The sequence below is a fragment of the Euprymna scolopes genome, chromosome 6, assembly GCF_053919585.1.
Source record: "Euprymna scolopes isolate OS-2025 chromosome 6, ASM5391958v1, whole genome shotgun sequence".
Classification (NCBI taxonomy): domain Eukaryota; kingdom Metazoa; phylum Mollusca; class Cephalopoda; order Sepiida; family Sepiolidae; genus Euprymna; species Euprymna scolopes.
Genome location: NC_136487.1, coordinates 37666019 through 37692549, shown reverse-complemented (window position 1 = coordinate 37692549; position 26531 = coordinate 37666019). Strand labels below are relative to the sequence as shown.

The 26531-nt window shown below is 33.9% G+C and overlaps 1 protein-coding gene across 3 annotated transcripts in view; it reads left to right on the top strand.

The window, feature by feature from the left end:
• The window catches only part of LOC145277612 (uncharacterized), a 130765-nt gene that overhangs the window by 103609 nt on the left and 625 nt on the right, over positions 1 to 26531 (top strand). For all 3 annotated transcript variants that reach the window (XM_080129143.1, XM_080129142.1, XM_080129141.1), the window contains exons 2-4: positions 1855 to 1946; positions 15493 to 15906; positions 23831 to 24161. In XM_080129143.1, coding sequence (XP_079985269.1) covers positions 15510 to 15906; positions 23831 to 24161 — 728 coding nt within the window. In that variant the 5' untranslated portion in view covers positions 1855 to 1946; positions 15493 to 15509. The remainder of the gene's footprint in view (positions 1 to 1854; positions 1947 to 15492; positions 15907 to 23830; positions 24162 to 26531) is intronic.

Genomic DNA, 26531 nt, shown 5'->3' with positions numbered 1-26531 from the left:
ATGTTGGTGTTTGTTGAATGTTAAAACTTGTGTATAGAAGTAGAGTGGAACCAGTATCTAAGAGATTGTGGCCTCAATTTCACTTTATTTATACGAAAAAAAGAAGCCAAGGAACCAGGGATTTTTTTAAAAGTCGATCAAAATAAATGTAGAGACGACATCCCTTCGCAAATTGTAGATATTATAATCTAGGAAGTATAAGGAAAGGTCTAAATAAATGTAACATAGTCAAGAAGCCCGTCGAAAAAAGCCTTTCGCATACATACAAAAATGCGCTCAGCTGTTTTGCCTTTTATATATATAGACTAGCGAGGGGTACCCGGCGTTGCCTGGGTGTTTGGAATTGTGTGTGGTTTTGGGTAAATCAAAACTCCGGGGGGGGGGGGTTAAAAAAAAAGTTTTAGTAGGTAAGTATGAGGATCGAACCTGAACCCTTGAGACGAAGTTGGAAATTGAAGTGTGAAAAAAAGCCTGCGACGTTAACCATTGGGTCACCATGAGGTACTAACGGAAACACGTATGAATTTATTTAATTACTTAGATTTGGCAGGTGCACGTTTTAATGACTCAATGAGGTCAACTTTGACTGCGGGATAGTATTTCATTTACTGCGGGAAGGCTTTTTTTATTTTTATTTTCCCAAGATGTTGGTGGGGTCCAAATTGAATAGCAATTGTTTGATATAAGGAAAATATTTCCCCCATTGATCAAAGCTGATTGCTTTTGGACATTTCCGGCTATCGCCGGAAAATACTGCCAGAATTAGTGTCGCTTTTATTATAGGAAAAAGCCTAATCCACATGCGGCGAGCAACAAATGTTGAATATTTATCTTTCCAAAGTCGAGCAAATTAAATAGACAGGCGAGCTCCGTTGTTAACTCGGAGATATTATGATTTATATGTGATATAAAAAGTTTTAAGAAGTTGTGAGCCGACCGACCACTTCTCTGAAAAAAGCCTTTCTTGGACATACACAAAAAGGGAACATACATACACACATTTTCGCTTTTATATATATAGATTATTGTCTATCCTGCTATAACTGGAAAAAAATTACTCTTGGAATATTTACAAGAAAACCATAAAAGTGTGTGTGTATACGTGTGTGTATATATATATATATATATATGGGCATAGCTCAGAGGCTAAGGAATGAGCATGGAGAGTTGTATGCCTTAGTTTCGATTCTAGCTGATGGCACCTAACATATATATATATATATATAACTCATATATATATATATATATATATATATATATATATATATATATATAATTTTAGTTTTGATCTCACTATTAGGTTTAATATAATAATCGGAGAATTGTCTCTATTATAATAAATACATAATCTGCATGGATTAAAATATTGTAGTTAAGCATATCGGTTTTTTATCAAGGCCCGGAAGCCACTCAGGGATAAGGGTTATTGCAAATACATTAGGTTAGTGTGGAGATTTGATGAAGTCTTTACTTAAGGGGACGGTTCATTAGGAATTTGTTAACATTGGACTTGAAGACATCCAAGTTGTAGTCCGGAGGGAAGCAGGCAATGCTGGGTGGCTTGCTAGTCAATAATAAAATTATATCTACATTTAAAAGTAGATGAGAACTATTTGTTACCCCACTTCCCCAGAAAAAATTTCTACCTTTTTTAGCTAATTTTAAAATCTGAATCGGTAATTGTATCAAAATCCAAGAAAATATTGGAATCATCCCATTACTAGTTAAGACAAAAATATTTGGGTAGAACTTGCCCTCTAACTTTGACTAATAATCATACCCACTCTCTCTCTTTCTCTCAATACTTTTGTTGTGGCTTTCAAAAACAACTGACTATATAATATTTTTTTTCAGGAAAATGAACACTATTCTAAAGTATATGATGATTTTCATAGTCACATGTTTTGTTGGTGTAACAGTGTTTTAACAGACATCCACTCATTCAGGTAAGAATGCTACAAAATAATCAGTTCAACTCCAGTATAAAGTATATTCCTAACAAATTTTGCTTAATAACTTTCTCAGCTAAATCTTTTGTAATTAAGTGAACATGGACAAAATTAGTTGCTGTCTGCTTCTTTTTTGAAAAATCTCTTTAATCTCATTTTTAAGTCTCTTTTTCTTTGATAAGTTACACTTCATTTGTTGTTTACAATTTTCTATCCTGCAAGTCTTCATCAATTCCAAATATCCCATATCTTCAGTCACCAACTGTTTCCAATTCCTTTGAGATCTACTTAGTTTTTGTGGAACACATATTTTGATTAAACCTAATTTCCTTGGACCCTCTGAAAGCATCCTTTGGTCGAACCAATTTAATTTTCTACATCGGATAACTTTTTCGTACTATCAGATCAGGCTGTCTGAAGATATCAGCTTCTTGACTTAAATGGATCAACCATTGATGTTATTGTTTTTTTCCCCTTTGCAAAACTCAATCATGGCCTACAAAATCAAAAACAAAAATAACGATTTTCCTCTACAAAATGAACAAGCCAAACACCAAGAATAAAAATTTGAACATATGAAATACTTTAATCATAAAACCTTTTTCAAAATTACTGGGTTTTGGCATTAAATAACCTGAAAAGGGTTGATACGCATGTAGGGATTTGAGCAGCAAGATGTCGGTTCACATAACATTTGAACTTCTGCATGTCAGTAAAGTTGGGGAAGCAGGGACCTGGAATGGAATTCCAAAGTCTATCGGTTCTGGGGAAGAAACTACTGGGGTAGAAAGATCTTTTACATCTAGGGACCTCTACAGTGTGTGGGTGGGATTTAGCAGCCTGTCTGGTTTGACAAGGGTGTTCACGTCGTGGGGGCACAAGTTCTTGCAGTTAGAGCATTCACCATTAAAATACTTGTAGAACAGGCAGAGGGATGCAAGGTTTCGTCGATGGGACAGAGGCTGAAGCTTAGATGCCAGTTCAGGGCCTATCAGATTTGCGACTCTCTTTTGAACCTTGTCAAGGAACGAGAGACTAGTCGCAGATACTCCAGCCCAAATATGACAGCAATACTCCATACATGGGCGAATGGTAGCCTTATAGAGGTACAGGATACTTTCAGGTGTTAGTAGTTTTCTAGCATGGTAGAGCCCACCTTTCTTGCAGCGGCCCTGGCAATGCCTTCAATGTAATTGTTCCAACTCATGTTTCTGTGAACGTTAGGCCAAGGAGTCGTTGGCCATTGCTATAGGTGGTAGAGAAGGTTTTTTGTAATTATTGAATGAAACTAGTTTAGTCTTGGCGGCACTGAACATGACCATCCATTTTTGTCTCCATTCCACTACAGATTGGAGGTCATCCTCTAGTGTTTCTGCCATTTTTTTAAATATGCGTTCATTTGTTTTCCTGCTATGCCTGTTATAGAGGGTGGTGTCATCAGCATATATACCCATCTCGGAGGCAATTTTGTCGGGGAGGTCATTTATGTATATCAGAAACAATGGAGGTCCAAGGATAGACCCCTGGGGCACTCCTGCATTTATATCATATTGTTTAGATGAACGACCGTCGAGGACAACCTGGATTTTTCTCTTATCTAAGAAGGATTTAATTATGTTAAGTATTCTACCAGTGATACTGTATGATCTAATTTTCCTGAGGAGACCCTCATGCCATAACCTGTCAAAAGCCTTAGATATATCTAGAGCTACCGCTCTGCCCTCCCCCACTTTGTCCAGTGAATGGTATATATATTCAGAGATTACAGTTAGGATGTTTGCTGTGGAATGGGCTTGTCTAAATCCATATTGATGGTCAGTCAGAAGTTTAGCATCTGTAAAGTGATGGACTAGAGCAGGGTTAATTAAGGTCTCAAATATTTTGGCAAAAAGTGGGAGGAGGCTAATAGGGCGATAATTTAATGGGTCAGTTCTTTCGCCAGAAATTTTGAATACTGGTACAACAGAAGCAGTTTTCCAACAGCCCAGAAAGCAAGATTCATTAAGGCATTTGTTGTAGAGTTTGGAGAGAACTGGAGCTACTTTGGCTGAGCACTTTTTCAATAGCACAGCTGGGATGAGATCGGGTCCACATGCTTTTGAAGTATCAAGGTTTTTTATGATAGCATGCACTTGAGCAGGGGTGATTTTCAGATCGTCTAGCCTAGTGTCTGTCCGCATAGGAAATTCAAGTAGGGGGTGGTTGGAAGGGTCCAGTATGGAGTTTGAGGCAAACCAACTGGCAAGCATGTTAACCTTCTCGGTTGCTGAGCAAGCAACCTCGTGATTTTTGGTTAGTGGGAGAATTGTTGATTGCCCATTATTTACTACACTGTTGTAGATTTTCCAGAAGTCACGAGTTCCTAGTTTTGTGCTTTGATGCGTTTTTTAGTGGTTTCTGTAAATTCTCTCTTAGCTATCGCTATTTCTTTCTTAATGTTACTTCTAGCTTCTATGTACTTCTGTCTGTTTGAACTGGACTTATATCAGTTAAATTTGCGATATGCATGCTACCTTTGAGCAATGGCAATTGCGCAAGTCGAAGTAAACCATTGGGGAGATTGGGGCTTGCTATAAAATTTCCACATGGGAACATGCGCTTCGATTGCAGTTTTGAACACCATTCAATGGTTTCATTTGCGCACTGTTCAGCAGGAAGAGAAAAAAATATTTCCTCATGGCACATCTCTGATAAGATCTCTCATGGCTTCCTAGTCAGCCTTTTTATAATATCTCGTTGTTTTGAGTACTGGCTCTAGAGTTTAGGGCGATTTCAACCATTATCACTGCATGATCAGCGTTCCCAAGTGGGCTGTTGGCATTCATTATACAATCATCAGGAACTGTGGTCAAAAAGATCTAGAAGTGACGCATGTTGTTCTTCGTGGTCAGGGAAACAGATTGGGGATGTAACAATTTGTGATAGGGAGTGAGATATAGAGAAGCTATGAGTTGTGCTGGCCACTGCATCTGTGTAAGTAGAGAATTCAAGCCAGTTTTTGTGGTGGACATTAAGGTCACCAAATACATGTACTTGTGTGCTAGTGTCGAGGGAGAGTGCTGTGCCTATGCTGTCAGAGACTTTGTTTATTATGTTGCAGTCCTGGGTCGAGGGAGAGCGGTAGAGAAAGTAAAAGTAGCTAATGTTGTGTTGCAAGTTTAGTCTAAAACTCATAAAGACTTGATCATCCAATTCTAGGTTTGTTTCTCTAGTAAAGGGAAGGGTATTACGAATGTAAACTCCAAGTCCGTGCATGTGTCTGTCAGTCCTTACGGCAGAGTGGGAGATATCCAGGCATGTTAAAGTAGTTAGAGGGGATGGAGGAGTGTAGGTTAGTCTCACTTAGTGCTAAGATATCCGGGGTATTTGTCAGGAGAAATGCTTCAACATCAGCTAAATTAGTTCTAAGCCCACGGATATTTGTGAATGCAAGCCTCAAGGGAGGAGGCAAGTTGGATTTGTTTGACCCTAAGCCTGGTTGAAGCTTATTTTTAGATTGTACTGTCGTCATATTTTTAAAAAAGTTTCAGTTTAGGTAAGGGGGAGCTGAACAAGAGGTTATGCAGAGCATCAGACATGCATCACAAGTAGACTATCAGCTGACCTTTCTTCAATTAGGATTGTGGCCTCAGAAAAGCCCACCGAGAATGAGTGCAGGGTCCCTTTCCATGCACGACATGGCACTACAAACATCCCGATAGTTTACAACTGTTGATGAAGCAGCCGCTAAGTACTACCAGTCAGAAATAGATGGAGCAGCCGCTCCTGTACTACCAGTCGGAAACAGCAGCCAGGAACTGTCAATTCGGTACCCTCAACCAATCAGAGGAAGGTCAACCCAATCTAATTGCTCAGGCATATATGGTACTCAAGCACTCTCAAGTGCTCAGTTTCAGGGGTGGGGTTTGTCGAGAGTGGGAAAATGGCATTCATTGCCCTAGACAAGAAATAAAATCTACCACTGAGTGTTTCTGTCGAATCACTGTGATAGCATCTCTGCACCTGACTAATAGGCAAAAAAGGAGTATGGAAGCCAGGTGATAGACAGAGCCTATCTACTCCTTAAGCAGTTTAGGTTTGCAAAGCGGTAATTTGTTTGAGTTACCAGCTCTAGGAAGGTTGTCATCCAAGACTGGAGAGGCCTCCCTCCCCTTTGGTTTAGTTTCAGAGTTTTCCTTCTCCTAGACGGATGATCTGAGAAGATCTATTGCATCCATCAGCACTGAGAGGGTTTGCTCCGCGCCTGGGTTCTAATCCAGGTATTTCTGTGACCCCGCGTGGTTAGTTAATGTTACTGGGTTAGTTTTTAGAGGTTATATATCTGCTGAAATAGTTACACTCCTCAAAGTGATTTAGGGACATTGATATTTCATTGTTACTGGGGGTGAGTAGAGCTCATGCAGTGTAAGCAACTAAGATTGTAAGAAGGCTTATTAGAAAGGAGATGATGTGGTTTGAGGCTTTCTCTTTATATATATATTTTTTTATTTATGTTAGCTTAGCTCTAGGATAACGTTACAGTATGAGTAGCTATTAAGAATTGAACTACGAGTTGTGCCCAAACTATATTTTAGATGATGGGAGAGTTGAGATGTGAGTGCAATATAGTACGGATAAAACAGTAAGTTTTGAGTCATGTATAATTAGGTAAATAGATATATGGGCAGGTTTTCAGTAGATGCGAATAAAGTTGAAGTTGTAGGCATAAAGTGTGTTTCTATTATTGAGGGAAGATAATTTCAGCTTTCAAGTAAGAGTCTTGGACATTTTGCATAACAAGGAGTATCGGTTCAGTTTCATAATTAATCGTTGCAAAACTATCTAGGAGGAGACAGTTATGTAATGCAGATCGCCTTGCTTCCGAATACATATTTTGACCGCTAAATACCTAACTGAATAGGAATGAACTCTAATGCATGTCTAAGAGGTAGAAATGTATAGATGTTTAGTGATGACTAAGCAGTTTGCATATGAGGGTTAGGGACTGGAAGTTAAAGATTCCACTACAAAGTCTGTGCAATGTAGGAGTTAAGTGGCAGCTTGGTGGGAAGGAGCAGATTGTTAGCATTCAAGAGACAGGGGTTATTTACTTACAAATAATAGTAGATCTTCATTAGGATTAGAGTCTCAGGTAAGGTTTAGTTTGAAGGAAAAAAAAAATTTTTTTTTTTTTTGGCATGCAGGTTAGACAGAGGTAGTCATCATGGCGGTAAAATGTATATTGGGATTTCGTAGCTAGCTGTTAGGTGTTTTTGTTTTTTTCCAGTTATAAGAAGAACAACTAGTTCATTGTGATTTCGAATTCCTATTCTGTATTTATAGGCAGACATTAAGGTCAGGCACAGAGCATTGCATCTACTCAGAAAAATAGCCCTAGTATTACAGATAAGATACTGTGTATTTCAGTTACAAATATAGTAAAAGTTAAATTATAAGCTATGTTCAGTGGTTTGGTATGGATATCATGGAGGCCACTTTATTAATACAAGCAAGCATATGGTAATTGCAGATATTAAGTATACTACTTAATAAAGTTCTTCTGTCTTCTACAGTAGAAAAATAAAAAAATAAATCCTCGCTTCTGTTAGGTTAAGAATTTTCTCTTGCCTAAGCTTTCAATTTATCGAGTCGAATTTTAAGAACTACACATGGCTCGCAGACCTGATGCCAGAATGTTCCACTGTTCCAGCTCCACCCCATAATAAATGCTATAATGGAACTTTTATCAAATTGGAAAGTCTGGTTATTTTTAACTCGTTTAAAAAAAAAAAAGCCACGTGTTTAGGAGTTCAGATAATATGCAAATATAATTTGAGAAATGTTCAATTTCGTGGGAGACTTTTTTTTTTAACTACCTCCCATTTTTTCCATTGATGAATTTCTTTTTCTTTTTCCAATCATAGATCTGTCTGTTCATTTTACATAAACTATAGAATTGAAATTCATAGTTCATGTCTCGAGTGCATACAGAAAAGATCAAATACATTCATATTATTTGGATTCTTGAGTGTCATTTTTGCGTTTCGGTCGATGTAATCTGCGACCTTCTTCAGGCGTGTCTTGTAAAACTCAAGAATATTTCTGTTGAACTCATAAATCTTTTTGTCAACCTCAGGAATCTTTCTGTCGAACTGGGGAATCTTTCTGTCGAACTGGGGATCTTTCTGCTGAATTTTAGGAATTTTTTTGTCGAATTTAGGCATCTTTTTGTCGAACTCGGGAATCTGCAGAATTTCGAATAGCACACTTTAAGAGGGTAGCATGTTCTTGTTCCATCAGTCACGACTTGATAGAGGTCCTAAGTAATTCGCAATTGTATTTTTTGGTCGCTCACACTGATGATTGAATCTTTAACCTCCAGGATTTCTAAACACAGCCAGGAACAATGTAAGAAAGCATGCCTTTCTCATTTGAAAAAAAAAAAAAAACGGTTGATAAAAAAACAAGTCAAAACTAATTGATAAGAAAAAGACCTAATTCTCTCTTTTTATGTATCTCCTTTAATCCTGTTTTATTATAATTAAGTAATGCCTCCTATTTTTTATTTCACTCGAATGAATGAGAGAGGATTGCAAATTTTGTTGTTATCATGACTGAACTTATGCATTTATAACCTGAAAATTTTATCTCTGTTGCAGATATTAATGTAGAAGTAGAGTTCCATCATTGAATTCTTGGTAAAAATGCACTGACAATGGTAGTGACTATGCATAAAAATGAATCCTGTAACACAAAAGATTGCTCGTTTTAATGGTATGATTCCAGTTTTTGTAGCTCTTCCAGATTTTGAGTTAAAAAAATAGGAGGCTTTACTTTTGGAACTAGCCTCATAATAAGAACACAAAAGGATGAATATCTCTCGCAGAGATAAGCTAAGCATGAACAACTAAAGCGACAAAAGAAATAGATACAAATCGGAACAGTACAAACAAAACAAGGTCTTTGTAAACAATGAAAGCCAATTTTATAACAATTTAATCAGGGAAAAACAAAACCAGAACAACCTGACCTGACAGAAACAAAACTTTACTGGAGTAAGATATGGGAAGAGGGACAAAACTACAACAAATAACATACAAGAGGATCCCTCAAGGATGGTTGAATGCTTGAGGATGCACAAAATATCAAATAAGATTATCAATTTGGTTAAAAAAGCAATGAGAACATGGAGACTTTCACTGACAGCTGAAGGACAATACATAACTGAAATAAAAATACAAAGAAATATTTTCCGAGGAGATTTCCTATCAGCACAACTGTTTCTCTAAGACATGATGCATATACTAAGAAAATGCCAAGGAACAAAAACACAACCAGAATCTTCAGCAAGGATGTCCGAATAGAATTCAGAATGGAAAAGTGTCCATTCTTAGTTATAAGAAGGGTAAAACTGGAAGCAGCACAAGGTATGAAACTACCCGATTAAGGGGAGACAAGGGCACTAGGCGAACATATGATGCCTACAAATATTTGGGAGTTTTAGAAACAGATACCATCAAATCAACAGAAATGAGAGAAAAGATTGAAAAAGAATATCTAAGAAAAACAACAAAACTCATAGAAGCCAAATTATACTATAGGATCTTAATAAAAGGTATCTCTAGTAAGATACTTTGAGCCATTCATAGGCTGGACCAAAGAAGAACTGAGGCATCTTAATCAGAAGACCAGGAAACTTATAATTATGCACAATGCATACATTCCAATGATGATGCTGACAAAGTTTATGTGAAAAGGAAATCTGGAGGAAAAGGACTGGTTAGTATAGCAAATTGTGTGACTAAAAAAAAGAATTAGAAAAATACATCACGCAGACCACTGCAGCAAGAGACACTGTAAAAATGAAAAAGACAGAAGAGAGAAGTAATGAATAAGATGAGAAAATAAAAATGGGAAGAAAAACGACGGCGATTCATAAGGATGATAGAAGATGACCCACAAAAACACTTGAAGGTGGCTATAAAAAGGTTGTATAAACAGAAACTGAATCACTAATAACAGCCACATAAGATATATCAAAGCAATGATCAACAAGACACACAAAAAAACAAAAAAGAGCAAATGCAAACTTTGTAAACAAAGAACTTCAGATCATGATGTCATCTTTCAGTGCAAGGGCCTGAATCTATATTTACAACAGCCATGGCCTACCCACACATCTTCATTTTTATTATGTAGCTAATGTCCATTAAAATTAGAAATACTGTTAATTATTTTTAAAATGTCAATTAAAATGACCACAATAGTTAGAGAAATGGTATTAATAATTTTGAAAGCTTCAATTGAATCATCTCTCCTTTTTCTTTCTCAGAACATCGATTCAGTCCTGAAAGACAATGGATACCCCTTGTAAAAGTGCTTACGCATGTAATTGTGAAGCAAATGTTGCACAATCTACAACCATGCCTCTCCTGTATTGGGACTACTTGATTCCAGTGGTAAAGGACCACTGGAAAATAATGCCAAGATAAGCAGAGAACACATACAGCACCTGGTATTCTCAAGTGGTCACATTTTTATTACTGACCAGGTTCAACGTTGCTTAACTCTGGTGATTTAATGGGAACCGGTGTGTCAACATGATTAGGCTGTATTTTTTCCAAAGTAGAAGAATTGGTTATCCCAAAGTTCAGCATTTTTTTTTTTTTAGAACAAATTGAAGTGTGTAATCTAATATATAAAAAGTACTATGTCTGTCTGTCTCCATATTGTTAAACTCTATCACTTCTGAAACTAAAAGTCGCAGAGCAGCGCTAGAGGCTTCAAAAGATTTTTTATGGACCCTTCTTTTATGGCTCTTTAGCCAGTTAAAATAGTTTTTAAGGGGTAAAAATTTTAAAAATCGTTATACATTTTGTACATTCATCTTAGTTTATTTTTAATCAGTTCATATGCGTGTCACATTGATACAGTGGTAACGTCACCAGCTTTGAGTGTTACAGCTTTGCTTTTGGTTTCGATTCTTACGACTGGGAATAGCCGGACGCCCCGCTTCTGCAAGTATTTTCATATAAACTAATTTTTATAAAAAAAAAAAAAGTACTTGTAAGAAAAAAACATTTTAAAGTAAAAACGAAATTAATTTTAATAACATATATAAAAACTGTTATTTGAAAAAACAGTTCAAATAAAAACTATTTTTCTTATGTAAATTATTTTTAAAAATATCTTTTTATTAAAATATTAAACTCTTTAAAAAAATATTTCTAAGTAAATATATATTTTTATAACATCTATATAATTATAAAACTCTGTGAACCATCTGCCCTTGCTTGAATCTTGTCCGCCAAAAGCATGGTTTTATATATATATATATATATATATATATATATATATATATATATATATATATATATATATATATATATATATAAAATTACAATTAAATTTACCAAAATGATCGAAGATGGTAAAATTAAAGTATATTATAAATATTAAAGAATTAATATTTATAAAGTAATCTCAGCCAGATGTAAAAGCTCGATAAAACCAAATAGGAAATAGAGCTTATAATATGAGCAAACAGTTAATAAAACATGTTAAAAAACACTTTGAAATGAGTTAAAAACATATTTAATCTGAATAGGAAACACTAGATAAGTGGATAGTCCTTAATCCGCGCAGTTTCGAAGAAATACTTTTCTTCTCATAAGAGGGTAGGAAATAACAAAATGCGGGACCTGATTTTGAATGCAAAAGTATTTGATGAAACAACAAGTAAGTCAAAGATCTTACTTGAAAACAAAAAAAAGTGAAGCAGAGGGAATATGGTGAAGAAAAAGGTGATTACACATGAATGTATAGTCTGGTGGAAGATAAATAATCCAGTGACGGTAAAATCCAAATGTATAACTTCAAGAAAGTTAATAGAATTTCCATTTGTACAAGTAAAATCCAAGGAAATCCCGTAATTGGAAGAAGATGGTCCATAATAATCCAAAGGCAGAAATCCATGGAATAATTCACAAAAATGTGTACAAGGAAAAAAGGAAAAGATTCCAATAATATTAATAAAAGAAAAATAAGATATGCTTTTCACTCTACTTCCGAGACAAATATAAATAAGAAAGATCAAGGAAGAAAAAGAGGAGAGAGAATAAAAGGAGAGAAAAAAATGATGATGATAGAGTTAAATATAAAATATAAAATAAAAGGAAACAAATGTCAACATGACCCAGACAGGAAATGTTAAAGGCGCGAAAAAAATATATAGGGCAAAATAATATAGGTCAACTGAAATATACAAGTCATCACTTAAAAAAAGGTCAGCAAGAGTTGTTAGAAGACACTAAATGGAAAATAAATAAATTAATAAATAAATAGAAAATAAATAATAAATAAAGAATAAATAAATAAATAAAAAATAAAATATAAAATAAAATAAAAATAATTTAAGGGGAGAGGACGGCCAGTATCTGCAAATTCAGGAAAAAGTAAGAAAAGAAGTAAGTAAATGCATATAGTAAATATACATACAAGATGTGAAAGTGTGGGTTGATTGATATATTAGATAGATAGGAAAGTTTAAAGAATAAAGCAAAATATGCAGATAAATAACCGACCATGCAAAGAAGAGATAAAGAATTAAAATAAAGGATTATTAAATTATAAGGTATTAAGAAGTATGTAGAAAAACGATAACGTTAAAGATAAAAAATTTTTGTATCTACATAAAAGGTAAATGTAATAACTATGTAATTTCAAAATTGCCATAATTAAATTTGGACTTATATTTACAGAAAGAGATCAGTTCATTTTTAGAATTTATTATATTGTTACTTTGTTACTTTTTTTTCTCTCCTTTTTTTTCTCTCTCCTCTTTTTCTTCCCTGATCTTTCTTATTTATATTTATGTCTCGGAAGTAGAGTGAAAAGCATATCTTATTTTTCTTTTATTAATATTATTGGAATCTTTTCCTTTTTTCCTTGTACACATTTTTGTGAATTATTCCATGGATTTCTGCCTTTGGATTATTATGGACCATCTTCTTCCAATTACGGCATTTCCTTGGATTTTACTTGTGCAAATGGAAATTCTATTAACTTTCTTGAAGTTATACATTTGGATTTTATCGTCACTGGATTATTTATCTTCCACCAGACTATACATTCATGTGTAATCACCTTTTTCTTCACCATATTCCCTTTGCTTCATTTTTTTTTTGTTTTCAAGTAAGATCTTTGACTTACTTGTTGTTTCATCAAATACTTTTGCATTCAAAATCCGATCCCGCATTTTGCTAATTCCTACCCTCTGATGAGAAGGAAAGTATTTCTTCGAAACTCTGCAGATTATAGCCTATCCACTTATCTAGTTTCCTTTTCAGATTAAATATGCTTTTAACTCATTTCAAAGTGTTTTTTAACATGTTTTATTAACTGTTTGCTAGTATATATATATATATATATATATATATATATATATATATATATATATATATATATATATGTATATATATATACTAGCAAGTCTCCCGGCATTGCCCGGTCGAAAAATATGCATAAATATTATATTTTAATTCATACAGAAACTGAAACCTATGCATGCAAGCATTATGTTGTTTTCTAAACAGTTCACTTCTTATAACTAAAAAAACTACCTGACCTAAGATCGAAACCAAAACCTAAAGATAGTAAGTCAAGTACAATAACCATTAGGCCAGCTTGACACTACTTTAAAAAAATTTTCAAACCTTGTTATTCTTAACATAAGGAATCTGTTATGTGAACCATTCATGCATGCACATTCGTGAAACAGTTGAGAAACAGATAAAAATTTGATTACCATTATGTACCAATTTTTCAAATTTGACCCCTTAGTAGCTCCTTTTTTCCGGATAAAAACCGATTAAAGTTTTATAGTATCTGAATATCCTATATACTGAACTAGCCTGGGTGCCCGGCCTTGCCCGGGTGTTTGGAGGTGTAAAAAAAAAGTGGTAGTAGGCTGGCAGGCTTGAACTCGTGATACAAAGGCAGAAAAGAAAGTGAAAGAAAATCTGACAGCTTACCCCTAGACCATGACACGACCGGAAGTGTAAATCGTTCAAATTTAACGTAGTCAATCAAAAAGATGACTTGCAGAAATGGCGTTGCTTTTAAACCTCTTACGAAGGTTCTTTTTAATGTGGGGGGAAAAGCAGCTCCCCCCCCCAAAAAAAAAAGGGGACACTCTGGCAGTATCCAAATAAATAGTAATTGTCTCAGTATGAAGGGTTTCTCCTACATCGACCAAGGACCAATTACAGAACAGATACTACCCAGGCGAAGGTTGGAAGTTGGCGTTTATGTTTGATTAGTTTCGCTTCTTTTATACGAAAAAGACAAACAGACACTTGAAACAATGGCATGGAGGGAATTTTTTAAAACTCTATCAAAAAGAATGAAAGAAACCATGTCCGTTTGCGAATCTGAGATATTACGATCTAGGAAGTATAAGAAAACACAAATGCGCACACCCATTTTGCCTTTTATATATTGGATTTCAAATTTATAGATAAAATATTCTATGAGTATATAGGTTGAGAAGTGTCCTCACACACATTCACAAACATATTCTCATTTTTATAGGTATATAGATTACCTTTTTATATATATTTTTATGTATCTCCGTATTTCTAATCTGCTCTTTCTTCTATTCCCTTTCCTATTTTGTTTACCTTTTGCTTTTTTTTCTGTCGTTCCCATTTTTCTTTCTTTTTTTTTAATGATCGCCATAACTTTTTAATGATTCCCATCATCAATTTTGGTTGTTTATTTTAACTGATTGCATGCAAATCATTATATATATATATATATATATATATATATATATATATATATATATATATATATATATATATATATATATATATATATATATATATATATATGTGTTTTTTACTTTTTTAAGTCATGACTATATATTGGATATTGGATTGGATATGAAATAATCGATAGAGAATTGACTCTATATTAATAAATACGAAATCTGTGTAAAATAAAGTATATTTAAGTATATTTGCATGCAAATCATTATATATATATATATATATATATATATATATATATATATATATATATATATATATATATATATAATATGTGTGTGTGTTTACGTTTTTAAATCATGACTATGTATTGGATACAATATAATATGAAATAATCGATAGAGAATTGACTCTATATTAATAAATACGTGTAAAATAAAGTATATTTAAGCATATTTTACAGCTGAACAACGCCAGACGCCCTTGCTAGTATTTATTAAAAATAAAACCATTCTTTAAAAAACACTTTTAAAAACTTTTAAATAAAACTATTCTGATATTCTGAAGAACAGCTAAGTTCGTTTGTTTATTTGAAAACTAGTAAACATTAATCAGAAGAAACTTCTTCAACGTATTTCTCTGAAGCAGAACGATCACCAGAAGCCGGAAGTAAAAAGAAAAACACGGAACTTAGTGATAGTTTGAGAGGGGGGGGGGTTCTAGCCACTCTTCCCCTTTCTTTTTATTTATTCATACTGCTTAACTTTTTGTTTTGTTTTTTTGTTTTTTCACAGGAACAAACTTTGCATTTATGGAAACACCTTCACTTAAGCAATGCATGCAAAAAAGTAAAAACTCCAAAACGTTAAAATTTCGTGAAAATCATGGCTGTCTGGAGATATTAGCTAATAGTGACTTTTGTCAAGATGGACTTCTCGTGCCAAAACTTGTCCACTATGTCTTCTTGGGTAAAACAAATTTCAGTTTTTTTTTCCTGCTAAGTGTTCTTAGTTCGTACAGAATATTAAAACCTGGCTTCATTTTCGTGCACACTGACACAACAATTGAAGGTAAATGGTGGGGTCACCTCCTTGACCTTGTGCCCAACATTGTTATTATTGAAGCAGAAAAAGTGACTCAAGTATTCGACAAACCGGTCGTTATTGTGCAGCATCAATCAGATGTGATGAGAATGCAAATTTTAATGAGTGAGTAGCAATTTGATCATCATGCAAATATATATCCGGTTGGTGCAAAAGTTTTAGCCGGTTTTAGAACATTTTAAACCATTGTAATTTATTTTATGCAAATTGTTATTACTTAAACATATCTTCACCAGGGTTGATTTATAACGTTTTGTTTCAGATTATTAAAGCATCATTCATGTTTCTATAATATACTGATCCGAAAACTATCTTTAGTCAACAAAAGGAGTTATCTTCTATCATGGTAATGCTCCATCCACCATATTCTCCTCACTTAGCTCTCTCAGACTGTCACTTATTTCGAGGGTTGTAAAACTATGGACTTAGGTTAACATCACGAGAGGAGGTTGAACATGAGTTAGATTTATATTTCACTTCAAAGCCTAAATAATTTTATAAGCTTGTTGGCAAAGAGAATCAAGTTATAGAGAGCAAATGTTACAGTTCTTAATTTTTTTAGATGTGGGCTGGTTGGTTGTATTACTTGTTTTGATTGGACTATTGATCTCACCTTGAGTGTTATTTGTGCAACGTTTCGGCCAATATAGCCTGTAACTTTCATCAGGTATGTTGGTCGCTATCTTGGAAAGGAGAAAAGTTGCTGGCTCCATAAATGGTTTCATATTCTTGGAGTTCATGGCGAAAAAAAAGCAAAAACAACTCCAAGAATATGAAACCATCTACGGAGCCAGCAACTTTTCTCCTTCCCTTTATTTTCCCAGATGGCAACCAACATGCCTGTGGAAGGTCGAAGGCTAGATCAACTGAAATGTTGCACAAATAACACTCAAGATGAGAACAATAGTTCGATCAAAACAAGTAATGCATATGTTGTTATGTATAAAGAGTTTCAAAAATAGTTTTTCATTTTCAAGATGAAATTTTAAATCGTCAAAACTTTTGCACCGACCTAATATTAACGGCTTAAATTCATGTATAGATGTCTGCAAGTGCTCCTTCCTTTCTTCTTTCCTTTTGGCATTATTTTTTGTGTAGGATAAATAATTTCAGGAATCACATGGAATCTTTTGGAATCTTTTATAAAGTAAACAAATCACTCCACAACTCAGATACAGAATGCAAGAGAACAAAAACACTACATTTCTCATTAGGAGGGTTTAGTATTAATAATTTTAATTTTCCAATTATATTTGCCTTTTCTGTTGTTATCAACCATTGTCTCTGCACTTTGTATAGTATATGGTGGAGACTTGCCTCTTTGAAGCAAGAGGAGGCAAAGTGCTTGTATATGTGTTTATGGACATGGCAAACTTGGAAGGTGAATGTTCACAAAGCTGAGATAGAATGATGAACCGTTGGTCAAAACGAGATTGATTCAAGGTAATTTTAAACCTTGAGGAAAAAGGGCGACATCAAAGAAAATGGACATGTAACGATGAAGACAAGAATGGGCCAGCTGTGCCCAGCATGCGGTCAAAAGAAAGAGAAACGTTTGCCAGGCTAAGATGAACATTTGGCAGCAAGAGACTTTTGAAGTTGTGCTGAAAGGTAACGGTAATAAAAACTTTTGTTAAAAAAAGAAAAAAATGCTGACTAGGATTTTTATTTTGTTTATTTCTTTCCTTTCTTTCTTTGTAACTGCAACTTTACAGCTGTAAACCTTTTTTACCTGGTCAGAATGATCTGTCATAACATTTTAACAGACCCAACACATTGTAGATGAAAGTCTTGCAACGAAACAGAGGAAAGGAAAAATATTTGACTCAGCATTTTTTCTAGTTTTAATAAAAGCCATTTATTCTTGGTTTTTCCAACAATTCATTGCACCTTGTTTTAAAGCAGTTCATTTAGTTTATGTCGGCTGCCATATAGTTAAGTCTCTCTACACGCCAAATGTTCATCTTCCCCGGCATGCAATTTTTTTTCTCTGGTTCTCATCACATGCTTTACTCACTGTCATTTTCTGGCCATGTTTAGAACATGTGCTTTTCCCTCGCTTCTCTGGCCACGTGTCGAACACATGCTTCCTCGAACATTGCTTCTCTATCTACATGTGTCCCTTTGTCTCTGCTGTGACGTCACATTGTGTAACTGGCTTGGTCATTTGCATATGTTAGCTGTCATATGCTACTGTTGTTACAAAGATATGGTGAACAATTTTTTTTGTAGAATCTTTACTTATATATAAAAGTCACTTTGTAAGTGTGTGTGAATGAACTCATTCCTTATGGACTCTGAAACGACTGGGACGATTTTTTTTCATTTCACACAAATTTACTTTATGTGTTTGGGAGTATTCTTAGATAGGTTTTGCATTCAAATGCCTCCAATAAGTATCAATAACTAAAAAAACTTTAATTAAAAAAGGAACAGCCTGATTTTGACCAAAGTTGACAATTTTATGCAGCTTAATATCACAAGTGCATTTAAAGTTTTATCACTGCACAAGCAGAAGGGTTCGGCATATAAAATCAACAGTAGGGTTTATAAGAAAGAGAAAGTTTGAAATGAATGTTTCTGTTTAGAGCAACATTGAACTATGATACTTGACTTTTGCATTTTAAACTTTAATTCAAGCTATTATATAAAAAATAATTTTATAAAATCAACAATAGATTCTCTACAGTGCAGTGTATACTACAATTTATTGTGGACTGTTATTGCATGGGAGCATCTTAAGCTTTCTACTTGTGGTGGGCCCCTGACAAGCAATTGATTTGATTGAAAAATGGGCAATTTCACCGATTTCTATGACAATAAAAGTATAAGAAGTATGGAACATTTGTTGATCATTATTCAATCCCATGTAGTTTTGTTTTTTTTGATAATTGTTAGAATCTTATAGAATATTTAGAAAAAAAATCAAATTATTTATCTTCCATATTTCTTTCTCTCGCTTCTTTCTTTGTTATATTGTTACTCCATTTCTTTCTTGTCTTTGTTTATTTACGACCAAAACAAAGCTGATTCAATGTAATTCAAAAACTTAAGTCATTTCCTTGTGTGTAATTGGCACTTCCGGATTATCATATCATATATAAAATGAACTTTGTGTGTGTGTTCGTTCCTCATGGACTCCAAACAGCTGGGCAAGTTTTATGAAATTTCACACAAGCAGAAAGGCCAGGCATATAAAATTATGTAGGTTGTTTGATATGACATGCGCATATTTAAAATAAACTAGACTACTCGTGACCCGTTGGGTCAGTATCTTATATTAGCTATGGAATTCATGTATAAGCGTGACACTTGTGACGTAAAGAAAATAGTTTTTTTTTTGACATAACAGAAACATTTCTATGAAAGTATATTAAAATGAAAAAAGAATATAGATAGATTTCTATGAGTCGTTCTGTTTATTATAATTGATTATTTTTGAAAAAAAAATTTAGTTACTGAATTGTAAGTGGTTGGCCATACTTATAGGTAAATGTGCACTGAACAGATACCATAATACTTATAGTTAAATTCAAATTTTGATATATCTACTTTTTTTCACATCATTCATTTCTGTATTACGTTTAAGTTATTTTAAACCCTACTCTTCCCATGTTAAGTAATAATTTCGAAATAATAACGTTACTATTTCAGCGTCCCAATTGTTCTTTTTTTTTTCGCGTTTAAATTATCCAAATAAATAATTGTTAATACTGTCTGGGTTTTTTTTTGTTTTTATTACATCGTTCATTTCTGTGTTACGTTTAAGTTATTTTAAACCCCACTCTTCCCATGTTAAATAATAATTTCGAAATAATAAAGTTAATATTTTCAGATGCGCAGATTATGCGCGCATGCGCAACCGGATGTCGTAAACCGGAAAGTGGATTACATACATCGTTACAAGATCATTTGAATTTTATAATTATATTGATGTTTCTGTTTAGAGCACAATTGAACCATGATACTTTTGCATTTGAAACTTTAATTCAAGCTGTTATGTAGAAAAACAATTTTATAAAATCAACATTAGGTTCTCTACAGGGCAATGTATTGTGAACTAAGTCACTGTGGGTAGGTATGTGAAGCTTCTTGCCAATGCACTGTAATGGGTTCCAAACTAGAGCAGGCAATCGATTTGATTGAGAAATGGGCGATTTCATCAATTTCAATGAAAAAATATAGGAGTGTGAAACATTCATTGATCATTATTCAATCCCAGGCAACGTTAGGTATCCCTGCTAGTATATCATAAAATGAACATTAGCAGTGTATCTAAGCGTAGCCCAGGTGTTTGGAGGTGTGTGTTGAGCAAAAAACAAAGTGGTAGTAAGTAGGCAAGCTCGAACCCATACCGCAAGTTTTACAAGTACTTTAATGGTAGGTGCTCGGACGAACTCAAAGAACTAGTACCTCCTCGACGTAAATACCCCTGACAAACCAGACATGCAGCAAAATCCCACCCCTTCACTGTTGAGATCCCTAGAAGCCATAAAGCCTTCTACTCAAATAGCTTCTTCCCTCTGTTAGACTTTGGAACTCCCTCCCAGGCCCCTGCTTTCCTAACTGTACTGACATGCAGAATTTTAAATGTAATATGAACAAACATCTTGCTGCTCAACTTCGTACTTAGTCTCCCTGCACATCTGTCCCATATAGTAGCTCCGTGACTTAGTGGCATTGTGGCTTATTTGGGGTAAAAGAAAAACAGAAAGTAAAAAAAAAACTATTTTATGTATGTCTAAAATGGAAGTTTACATAGATAGGAAAACATAATGTTTTTTAATATTTTGAGAGTCCTTGTAAAACTGAGAATCAAGGAAGCCCGAGTCGATAATTTAAGGGCCGTGGATTATCCTTGCATCAAAACGATTCTTATTAAAACTTGCTCACTAATTTACAAAATTTATATTTGATCAAAAGTTATTAACAAGAGCCGATGTTCATTTGTTTTGGTAGTTGTGGAACATTCAGTGAGAAATGTTAGAAGTACTAAGATAAGTTTATACATTTGTTTTTAATGAACAGACGACATTGTAAAAGAGTTAGTGTGTGTGTGTGTGTGTGTGTGTGTGTGTGTGTGTGTGTGTGTGTGTGTGTGTCAGAGTGTGTACCCTTTGTTTATTTGTATGTTCATGAGTTGATAAATGTATTATTGGTTTTTACTTGTTTTTTCACTTTTTTTTTCCATCCCAAACAAGGCGCATTGCGACTTGGCTGTAAGGGGCTACTATTTGGGGTCATGTTTAACAGGGGACTGTGATGAGTTGAGCAGCGAGATGTCTGTTCACATTACATTTAAACTTCTTCAGATTAGTACAGTCATGGAAGCAGAAAACAAGGAGGGAATTCCAAAGTTTAACAGTCTCAGGAAAGAAATTATTAGAGTAGAAGACTTTCCAGCATCTAGAGACGTCAATAGTGGAGAGGTGGGATTTTGCTGCTTGTTGAGTTACATTGAAGGTGGGATACAAGTGCCATGAGTTCATCAGAGCACATTGATTAGAGTGCTATTATATTAGCCTTCCCATTACCCGACAGGAGCACGAAGGAAACTGGTACAAAGTAGATCTTATCTCAGTCATGAACTTTTGCTCAAACTCTTTGTGAAGGAAAAATCTGTCGTTTATATACATTCAGGGTGAATGAAATCGATAAAGTTTGATGAATTCAGGAAAATGTATCTGATTGGTATATTTATTTATTTATTTGCGGACTGTTATCCTGTTACGTATATGGGTGGTGGTGGGGGGGGTCTGCTTATTTTGAGTCAGTGTTCATATTTATGGCACCTAAGCCCTTTTGGGGACTTATAGAATAAAAGCAGAAACATACCTTTTTATATTTTCGTTACATCTCTTGACCGTGTCAGTCTGCCTGGAACAAAAAGCTCATTACAACACAAGTCTCATTCTCTGAACAATTGTTTCACGGTCGAATGGCGCACACATTTTCATTTTGAACACAGAAGAATAAATTTTGACATTTTCTACATAACGAAAGTGCTACCATTTCTTCTTCAACTCTTACTCTTTTTATGACTAAGGTATCTAAGGTATGCCCCACCACAAAAACAAAGAAATTGAAGATTAGATAGTCATGCAGAAAAAGAATCGTGTTATCATTGGAATTTTCCAAACAGCTTACATAAAACATTTGGAGGTGCCAAACAGAAGTTTTGTGATTTTTTTTTTTCACATAAACGCTGGCCAATTTTTTTTTTTTTTTTTTAATGGAAAAAATATTTCTATTATTAGGAAGATTTCAATCTAATAGGTTCCATTTTGTCAACTTGTTTTACAAATATTTTAATGGAATATGTTCTGATGAACTCGTTGCACTTGTACCCCCTCGACGTACATATCCCTGACAAACCTGCTTAGCAACAAAATCTCACCCCTTCACTGTTGAGGTCTCTAAATGCCAGAAAGCTTTCTACTCTAATAGTTTCTTCCATCAAACAGCTAGACTTTGGAATTTCCTTCCTGCTAACTGCTTCCCTGATTGTACTGATATGCAGAAATTTAAATGTAATGTAAACCAACATCTTTTTAATTTTGTTAGGCATAGTCCTATATAGTATACCCTTAAGTCCAAGTGGTGATATATGCCTTGTTAGTGAATGAACGTGAGTAAAAATTTAAAGAAAAAAGATAATATAATGAAAAATTAATTTAAAAAATGAAAATAATTTTTTATCATGAAAAAATAAAATGACAATTAACAAAATTAAAATTTTTTTTAATTCAAATAAAGAAAAAAAATACTCATTGTAAGGTATGTTTTATGAATAAATATTTATTTTTTCAATAAGAAACAACTAATAGCAAACAAAAAAAATTTATTTTATTTTATTTATTTTTTTTTTTTGCTATTTTGGATTTTTTGTTATGTATTACTTTATGACTTCAAATGATATAATCCTTTTCTGTTTTTCTTTTTTGCTGCTTATGTAGATTGGTGACCTGTTACAGGAATGCATATATATATTGTAGTGTCTTTAATGTACGTACGTGTGTCACGGTTTCTAGATTATAAATTATTTGATCAGGAGATCCTATTTATTAAAAAAGAGGAAAGAAATTGATAACATACTATGAACATTAAATTAAATTATATATATATAAATACATTAATTTAATGTTTGTATGTAATCACCTTCTACCATCCTTTTTAATAAATAGGATCTCCCGATCACCAAAGACACAAGATAAAAAAAATTAAAATATAAAAAATGATGTTGCTTTTTGGCCGTATGTGAAACTAAAATATACCTTCTTGGTCTTCTGGCTAGAATTCAAGAGTAGTATCTGTTCTGTCTGAAGACGGTATATTGATATTATCGGGTTTCAATTCACGCCAAGCAGCTATATAATGGAAATATGTCACGGACTACTATAAAGATATTAGAGATAAACCATAATAACTAGATATGTTCTGACATTACATTAAGCAGATTACTTAGATAAATAATTTTACAGTTTTAACAAAAGGGCTACAATAATATCACAACGTCTCCATTCATGCTGCACGTCCACAGAATGGCCAGCAACAATATATTACATATGAAAGATGCCACTGTGGAATTTCCACAGGTCCCGCTAGTTTCAAATGAAAACATTACGTACTTACATGTCATGTCAGAATTGGTATAAATTCCAAAAATTATGAAAAATGATTCAGTAAAAGATGTACTAGATGTATTTTTCACAAAAAGTCATCAACAATTACGTTTTGAGATATTTGTTTAAAAATGTCGGACCCTTAATTTAAGGCATTTAAATCGAGGACGATACGATAGTTTGCCATACTGAATTGGTCGCACAACTCTTCCACAGTGAAACGTGTAATCTAACTTTGATAGTTAGATAAATTCTGTTTTTACTTGTTAATTATTTTTCTACTAGATCATTTTTATAAATTTTTGGAATGTATACTAATTTCGACATGACACGTTTTTGATAGCGTTTTTACTTGAAATTCGATGGTATAAAAGATCACCAATAAGCACTTTTTTTTTTCTTCTTAGAATTTGGTGGAATCTACATGGACTCTGATGAGTTGGCGCTGAAAAGTTTTGATCCACTGCGAATCTATCCAATAACCATGGGTCATTGTCGACCAGATGCTTTGGGAGTTCAAGTAATTATCGCTAGCAAGCATTCAAAGTTTCTAAAGATTTGGTATTTGACGTACAAGACATTCACGGATAAAAGCTGGGGGAATAATTCTCAATACATGCCCTACAAACTCAGTTTAATCCTACCCGAGCTCATACACAAAGAACGTATGGGCAGCTTTGCCGGTTTTCGTGGAGGTGTAACAGATTTCTTCACCAAAACTAAGGATTGGTCAAAAAGGTAAATTATTTTTGAACAGGTTTTATTTCTTTATTTTTTTATCTTTATTTTGTTTGTTTGTTGTTTTCTTTCTATCAGTATTTATCAGAAAAAAAACATAACAAACATTTCTTATTCAACTCATGCCAGACCGATTTGAGTTTTATTTTTTATTTTATTTTTCACATTACCGCATGACTAGAAATATGGCTGTGCCTGTTTTACAAATATTTTAATGGAATGTGCTCTGATGAACTCATTGCACTTGTGCCCCCTCGACGTACATATCCTCGACAAACTCACTTAGCAACAAAATCACACCCCTTAACTGTTGAAGTCTCCAAAGGCCTGAAAGCTTTTTACTCTAATATTTTCTTCCCTCAAACAGCTAGACTTTAGAATTCTCTTCCTGCTGCTTTCCTGTCTGCACTGATATGCAGATAAGTTTAAATGTAATGTAAACCAACATCTTGTAATCTTTCCTAGGCATAGTTTCAAATAGTATCCCCTTACATCCAAGTGGCGATATCCCTTGTTAGGGGTGAACATGAGTTAAAAAAAAAAAAAAAAAAAAAAAAAGGAAATGCTTAGAGCTTGTTAAATTGAATGGATGGGACTGATCTATTGCATGTAATGTGCCAATTATTTTTATAGTGCTGTTTCTTTATATATATATATATATATATATATATATATATATATATATATATATATATATATATACATACTAGCCTGGGTGCCCGGCATTGGCCGGGTGTTTGGAGGTGTGTGTTAAGAAAAAAAAAAGTGGTAGTAGGCAGGCTCGAACCCGTACCACAAAGGAGGAAAAAAATGTGGAAAAAAAAAGTGATGTCTTTGCTGTTGCATCCATCACCAAACCGGAAGTGGCAAAGGTTTAAATTAAGGCCAGTCAATCAAAAAGAGGGATGATTTTCGAAAATATTGGTGAAAAAAGCAACCCTTCTAAAAATAAGAATAAAAAGTGATAAAAATAAAATGAAGTGAAAAAAAATAACATTCGTAATTTCACTTCATTTTATTTATTTTTTTTACTTATTTACTGTATTTTATTTTATCATTATCTATTTTTAGACGCCATTTAATCACTTTTTATTCTTATTTTTAAGCCGCCATCTTTCAAGTTACTACGCTATTTTATCCCAATTCAATTGTCTCTAATTTTTAAAAACTCCCTTCGTAATCTCGTTTCATTTTATTTACTTAATCTATCACGGTGATATTTCCAGACACAATCTTTTAAATCTCGACGATATTTTTTTAACCCAATTAATGTTCTCATTTTATCAATTCATTTTATTACTTTTCATTTTTAGATGTAATTTTTCAGATCACTACTCAGTTTACTCTAATTTATTATTTAATCATAAACTGTATATATGCATATAGGCATCTAATTTATATGCAGAAAACACGCTGCTCTCCCCCCTCATTATATATAGCCCCAAATCTTCTGACCCTCTCGTCAATGACTATCCCTCTTGGAAAAGCCCGCATAAATCGGGCGAAACGTTGAGTATTCAGGTCCTTCCACCTCCATTCTATTTTCATATGTATATGTGTGTATTTACTTTAGATGGATCATCAAAAAAATCTCGAAAATATTCTGTCCATCGTTTCATGATCCCCTCAACATTATTAAAAAGGGCAGAACCATCTTTGGATTTCACAGGTACCAATGTTGGAGGCTGTGGTCCAAAAGCTTGTCTGATTTTGTAATACATATCTTTTGAATTTTCGTGGTCATAATCTGTCTGGATGTCCGCTAAAATTTTGACCTACCACTTGTTCTCCATTCGAAGTGCCTCACGCTGTATTTTTAATTTTGCTTCTTTATACACCTTTTTTCTGCAGTTATTTTAGCTGATCCATTAGAACACAAACATATCTCGTGAGCCTTTTTCTACTCTTTCAAAAGATTGGTGATTGTAGAATCATTTTCATCAAACCAATCCCTATGTTTGTTTCCCTTGAAGTCAAGAATTTGAGCTCCTTTGCTATATACTTGTGACTTGAATCGTTCCAAAGTTTCGTCAACTGAGATATTAATAAATGAGGGCCTAAGAATTTCACACGCTTCCTTATTTTGTAACTTTGGAGACATCAATGCATTTAGGCACTTTTACTCCATTGGCCGATTCAAGAGAGGTGTGGTTGAAAATTGTGCAACCTTTGCCACATAATATCACACGCAGCTGCCCCTACAAGGAGTATTCTTTGTCTTTTGAGACTGAATGGAGGCATCGATATGAAGTTGATCCCAAAATAGACAGGGTTTGAATATAGCCCTTCAGTCCTTTATAATAAAACAAATTTTTCTTCATTTTCATCGCTCATATTTCCAAAGATGCAACTGTTTTGTTATGTGTGTGT